Source organism: Meles meles, chromosome 20 (assembly GCF_922984935.1).
Source record: "Meles meles chromosome 20, mMelMel3.1 paternal haplotype, whole genome shotgun sequence".
NCBI classification, from domain to species: domain Eukaryota; kingdom Metazoa; phylum Chordata; class Mammalia; order Carnivora; family Mustelidae; genus Meles; species Meles meles.
The window spans coordinates 47,952,649-47,958,815 of NC_060085.1; the positions used below are offsets into that span (position 1 = coordinate 47,952,649).

General features: G+C 55.3%; 1 protein-coding gene across 1 annotated transcript; it reads left to right on the forward strand.

Annotated features, from left to right (window-relative positions):
• Positions 1-1,521: 1,521 nt before the first annotated feature.
• Positions 1,522-5,747, forward strand: BHLHE40 (basic helix-loop-helix family member e40). The gene is made up of 5 exons (XM_045991802.1): positions 1,522-1,864; positions 2,034-2,103; positions 2,347-2,454; positions 3,400-3,523; positions 4,830-5,747. The coding sequence occupies exons 1-5, from the start codon at positions 1,785-1,787 to the stop codon at positions 5,684-5,686; spliced, it is 1,239 nt and encodes a 412-aa protein (XP_045847758.1). The 5' UTR covers positions 1,522-1,784; the 3' UTR covers positions 5,687-5,747.
• Positions 5,748-6,167: the final 420 nt, after the last annotated feature.

The following is a 6,167-nucleotide window of genomic DNA, read 5'->3' on the forward strand; positions in this document are numbered from 1 at the left end:
TCCCAGGGCTGTCTTCCCCTCATTGCCCAATTTAGGCTCTTGCCAGAGGTTCCTGTAAATTCAAGGGCAGAATCTGTTTGATTCCCCACAGTAGCTCTAGCAACGGTCACTACGCCCGGCACCCTGGAGGGGGCTCAACTGATGTGTATCGACTGAATGAACGCTAAGATTTCAGCATGACGGACAGATAGTTTTTTTCTAGACTCTCCCTTCCCTCCCGCTCCGGGTGCAGACCGCCAACAGCGCCGCCCAAGCTCCTGGTAGGCGAGGAGACAGCCCACCACGGCGGGCACACCGCGTCCCCGGGGCCTGGGTCCCACGGGCGGCGGAGAGGGACTCGCAGGCGGAGGCCCTGTGGCCCGAGCTGTGGCCACGTGAAGCGTCACGCCCCGTGCTGCTGCAGGGCAGGCGTCGCCGCCGCAGTTGTGTAACGTTGCAGCCGGAGGGGAGGCGACCCGGGAGCCTCTGCTCTGGAGGGGGCAGGGTAGGGAGGGGAAACGCGGGGCACCGCGCCCGGTGTCTTTCGGTACCGGACTAACCGAAGTGGGGGTGAAAGTGGGCACTGGGATGCGGGGGCGCAAGAGGGAGCCCGCCGGCCCGCAGGCTTTACCCAGGAGCGGAGCTCGGGGGGGGGGGGGGGAAGCTCGGGGCCCGTGGCGCACACGCTCGGCGGTCAGGTGCGCGCAGCGTGCTCGGCGGCGGCCTCGGCTGCCCCTGCGCTTGGCTGCCAGCCCGCTTCCCATGGGGTGACATCCGCCCCGCCCCTCGGCCCCTCCCCACGGCGGGCAATTCCTGGACGCCCGGCTGAGGGGTGGGGGCGGGGAAGCCGGGACGGAAAGAAACACCAGCCTCTGGGGAGGGCAGGGGGGCCGGGCGACTCCCTCCGCTGCGCGCCGGTTCCTCGGAGCCGGCCGGGCGGGGGAGGAGGAAGAGGGTTGGGCTGGAGCGAGCGAGGGGATATTCCTCTCCCGGCTTGAGTCAGACGCGGGCGGATCCGTCCTCCCCCGTTCCCTCCCAGGAGACGGGAACTTACTTCATTTCCCTGGGGCAGGTTCGCCCACGTTACCAAACCTCCCCCCTCCCCGGCCCCAGCGCCTCCCCGGCCCCTTCCAGCTTCCGCGCCCCCCCACCCGGTTGGGCAGGACCCAGGCCGTGCTGCCACCCCCTCTTCGGGGAAAGGCAGCCGCAGCCGCAGACACCTGGGGGCCGGGGCTGGGGGTGGGGGCTCCCTCGCAGCCGCGGGAGCGTTGTCCAACACGTGAGACTCATGTGATGAAGCCGGGGGAGGGCGGGCAGGTCGCTCCTTCCCTCCCTGGCAGCGGCCAGACGTGCCTGGAGTCACAGGGTAGAACACGTAGCTCCAACCCACCCACTCGCTCCCATTTAACCCAGCCCGCAGCCTCTCCATTACTCCTCAGCTCGCCCCCCCACCCCCCTCCGCCCTAGCCGGCCCCCCCCTCCGAGCTCCCTCCCGCCTCCCCGCCCGCCCCACTTCTCATTCACTTGGCTCGCACCGCGCAGACGGCGCAGGGAGCACACACCGCCAGTCTGTGCGCAGAGCTGGAGCCAGAGGCCACGGGGACACCATGCACGCCCCCAACTGAAGCAGCACCTCAAAGCCGCAGCGCCCGGCAGCTCAAGCGGATTTCAGAGAGCTCAGACTCAGAAGAACCCTTGAGGAGAGACACCCCCGTCGCCCCCTTGAAGCCCCTTGCAGGACAGTGCTCACCCCGACGTTCCGCTACTGCAGACAGGAGTGCACAGTGGCCCCGGCTCGCCGCGCCATGGAGCGGATCCCCAGCGCGCAACCGCCCCCCGCCTGCCTGCCCAAAGCTCCAGGACTAGAGCCCGGAGACCTACCTGGGTAAGTTGGTACTCCCCCGGCCCCTTCAAGCCTCAGCTCCAGCCCTGCGTTCTGCGCCGCTCTCAACTCAGAGCCGCTCTGGGCGCATCCAGGGGGCTTTTACTCGCCAGGGCTCTTGCAGCCTATGCGCACGCAAAGTCAAGACCCTACCTGGTCCCTCTCCCTGCAGGATGGATTTTGCCCACATGTACCAAGTGTACAAATCGAGGCGGGGAATAAAGCGGAGCGAGGATAGCAAGGTAAGAATACCGCGCCCCTCGGGACCCCAGCCCCTGGCGCGCGCTGTTTCCAAGAAAAGTTTTCTCACTTTGAGCTTCGCCCAGCAATGCAAGGTGTGGGTTCGGTGCTTCTATGAAACGGCTTGGACTAGAAAGGGCAGAAAGTGGTTCTGCGTGACTCCGCGGTCCCAACTCTTATGGCGTCGCGGGGTGGGAGAGAGAGGGGCTTCTCTGGCGCCCACCGCCCACCCGTGCGCCTTGCAGGAGACCTACAAACTGCCGCACCGGCTCATCGAGAAAAAGAGACGTGACCGGATTAACGAGTGCATCGCCCAGCTGAAGGATCTCCTACCCGAACATCTCAAACTTACAGTAAGTGAGAAGCTGGCCCCTCTCCAAGCCAGCTCTTCTGCCCAGGGAGAGGGCGGGGGGGTCATTCGCCGCCTGCAGGCTTCACTGGGAACTGCAGGCCAGATGGGCGGCTTGGAGCTTGCGGGTGGCTCTGTTTTGGGGTACCCTTCCCCAGCCCTGGGATTTTTCTGGCAGCCTCATGCAATGAACTGAGAACCCCTTGGACTTCTCCAAGTTGGCTCGAACCCCAGCTAGCCTTCGTTTTCAAGAGTTTAAGCCTTTCCTTTCTGATGATTTTCAGGGTTCTTTAGTTTTGCTGACTTTGGTAAACCAAGCAACACGCAGATTTTATTCACCCCCTTCTCTCCGCCCTGCCCCTTTTGAAAAATAAAGAGGACTTGTATGGGTGCATGATTTTTATGTCCTGTTCTTTCTTGGCAGTAGCCAACAGCTTACTGGCTTGGCAGCCTTTGGTTGGGGAAAGGAAAAATAGTATTTGAGGAGGAAGTAAAAAGCCTAAATGAGCTGAAAGTTATGAAAGGGTGTCAGGAAAGAAGCTAGGGAAGCCTCTTGGCTGCCAGACACAGTAGAAGTCCCTCCTCAGGTTGACAGCACTGCAGAGAAATGTTATCTCTGGATTCCCCTGAGTTCGGGTCAGCAGAGGCTGCTGGAGAAATGTATCTGTCAGAGCTTTCTCCTGATGTAGCTGCCTCTTCCCAAATGCCTCCAAAGATAAGTGACACTCATTTTTTATTCTTTAATCAGAAGTGTGTGGATGTATGTATACAAACACACACCTTTTAAAAATGTCATCTCCAAACTTAAAAATGAAATGTTATCGATCAGGAAAGGCTATTTCTTCCCCCCCCACCCCACCCCCCCTAGAGATATTTCCCATTGCTATTAAATGTCTCAGAGGTGGGACTTCTCTGACCTCACTGCTGACTAAGGCTCTTTTTATTCCAGACTTTGGGTCATTTGGAAAAAGCAGTGGTTCTGGAACTTACCTTGAAGCATGTGAAAGCACTAACAAATCTAATTGACCAGCAGCAGCAGAAAATCATTGCCCTGCAGAGTGGTTTACAAGCTGGTGAGTGCCCGAGTCTGGTTATCATCATCACCTGAGAGTTGTAGCACAAATAGCCTGTGGACTCAACATCTGGTATAAGAAACATTCTTACAACAAATTGCTTGTGCGTGTTAGTTGGGGGAGATGTCATTTTATCTTTCCTAAAAGGTCAGACTTTTCATTTGGAATGCTGCTGCTTGCCACTTGGCATGAATACGTATTAGTCAAGTGGTAAAATATTTCTGTGGCATTTTGGTTTAAGGGTTTCTGGGTTCTGGGACATGTTCCCCCTCTTGTTTAAAATGCCAGGGCACCTATAATTTGTGTTGTGGGTGTTTTACAGTTGGTCTTCTTAGTCCTCTTTCATTGGAAAATAAATCATGGGTATGCCCCAGTGTTTTCCTGTTTCTCTACTTCCTTATCGCTCTGTGTGTGGTATGGTCCTGGCAGGATGACAGCCGGAGCTTTTCCTGCATTTCATGTGGTTCCCTGAATAGCCACTAGGTATCTTGGTGAGTTGCACAATCTAATGAAACCGGTGAAGTTTCATCATTAGTTTCTACCTACTTCCAGAGAATCACAGTCACCTTGTAACCTTCTAGTTTCACCCCTTCCAAATAATACTGTACAGACCAGGAAGAAATTCTTCTACCCACTCCTTCATTCCATTCTTCTTGCCTTTCCTTCCAAGACTAGTACGATGAGAATCACAAAAACCTAGCAGGTGCTTCTGCTAGTTTCCTCATTGAAAATAGGAAGATGATGATACCTGATTCCTTGGGGCTTGTGGATAGAACACGTGGAAAAGGCTTAGAAATAGCTTTGAAATTTGAAGAGTCCCGCGCAACTGCAACTTTTTCAATCGAAAATAAGCTTATTTGGGTGACATCGTTCTTTGATTCTTTATCTCATTCTGTGACTGGTCTTTGTCCAGTGTGGCTCTGGTAAGACAGATGTTCTATAAATCCACTCTAGTTACAAACATACGAGGATGTTCAGTGCTGTGTCATGTATCATGAAAACTCAGGAACAAGCTATCAAAGAGGGGAAGTAGTTCATTTTGTTCTGTTCTGTGGTGGGATATTATGCTACCATTACAACTCCTATTTTACCTCCGAGTGGTAGGATAATGGATTATTTCTGTTCTGTTATTTACACTTTTCAATATAATCCAAATTTTTTCTGCCCATACTACTTTCGGATTTAGGAACACAAATCAGCGAGGGCCAGTAGCAAAAAAGAAAAGCTCCCAGTCTTTGAGGTGTAGGTATCCGGGTGAACCACGGGGCCTTCTGAAATGTCTTCCTTTGGATCTGTGTCGATCCAGGTGAGCTGTCGGGGAGAAATGTTGAAGCAGGTCAAGAGATGTTCTGCTCAGGTTTCCAGACGTGTGCCCGGGAGGTGCTTCAGTACCTGGCCAAGCATGAGAACACTCGGGACCTGAAATCTTCTCAGCTCGTCACCCACCTTCACCGTGTGGTCTCAGAGCTGCTACAGGGGGGCACCTCCAGGAAACCGTCAGACCCAGCTCCCAAAGCCATGGACTTCAAGGAGAAACCCAGCTCCCTGGCCAAAGGCTCTGAAGGCCCTGGGAAAAACTGTGTGCCGGTCATCCAGCGGACTTTCGCTCACTCGAGCGGGGAGCAGAGTGGCAGTGACACGGACACAGACAGTGGCTACGGAGGCGAATCCGAGAAGGGTGACTTGCGTGGTGAGCAGCAGTACTTCAAAAGCGATCATGGACGCAGGTTCACCATGGGAGAAAGGATCGGTGTTATTAAGCAAGAATCTGAAGAACCCCCAACAAAAAAGAGCAGAATGCAGCTCTCAGATGATGAAGGCCATTTCACGGGCAGTGACCTGATCAGCTCCCCGTTCCTGGGCCCCCACCCACACCAGCCTCCCTTCTGTCTGCCCTTCTATCTGATCCCGCCGTCAGCAACTGCCTACTTGCCCATGCTGGAGAAGTGCTGGTATCCCACCTCCGTCCCCGTGTTATACCCGGGCCTCAACGCCTCTGCGGCAGCCCTCACCAGTTTCATGAACCCAGACAAGATCTCAGCCCCCTTGCTCATGCCCCAGAGACTCCCTTCTCCCTTGCCTTCCCATCCGGCCATCGACTCCTCTGCCCTGCTCCAAGCTTTGAAGCAGATCCCCCCTTTAAACTTAGAAACCAAAGACTAGGGGACCCTGCTGCTCTGCTTTCCTTCTTCCCTACTCCCCCGCCCCTCTCCAAAAAAACAAAGTGTGACTGCAGCAAGATTGTTCTAGCGTGTATGCTGAGATAATCTGAGGCACGGAGAGAAGATCTGGGGTGCGTGTTTGCACGCGTCTGTGCGCATGCATCCGTTGTCGCTATAGGACATGAAGGCTCCTTTTGGCCTAGGGAAGATAGGAAGGATGGCCTGACATCAGAAGATTTTGGGGGGGATTGTAGCAGATCTCTGGGCTTTCCCCCGTCCCAGAGAATAGCCCCCTCAGATACAGAAAAATCAGCTGGATTTTTCAAAAGCTTCAAAGTCTTGGTCTGTGAGTCAGTCTTCATTTTGGGAGCCAGGTCTGTGGCTTTGAGAAAAAGGTACTTTCAAAAGAGGGCTTTCCAGAGTGCTGTTCCCAGCCAGCTCTTACACGACCCCACCCTTCTCCCTTTTATTGTTGCCGTGAC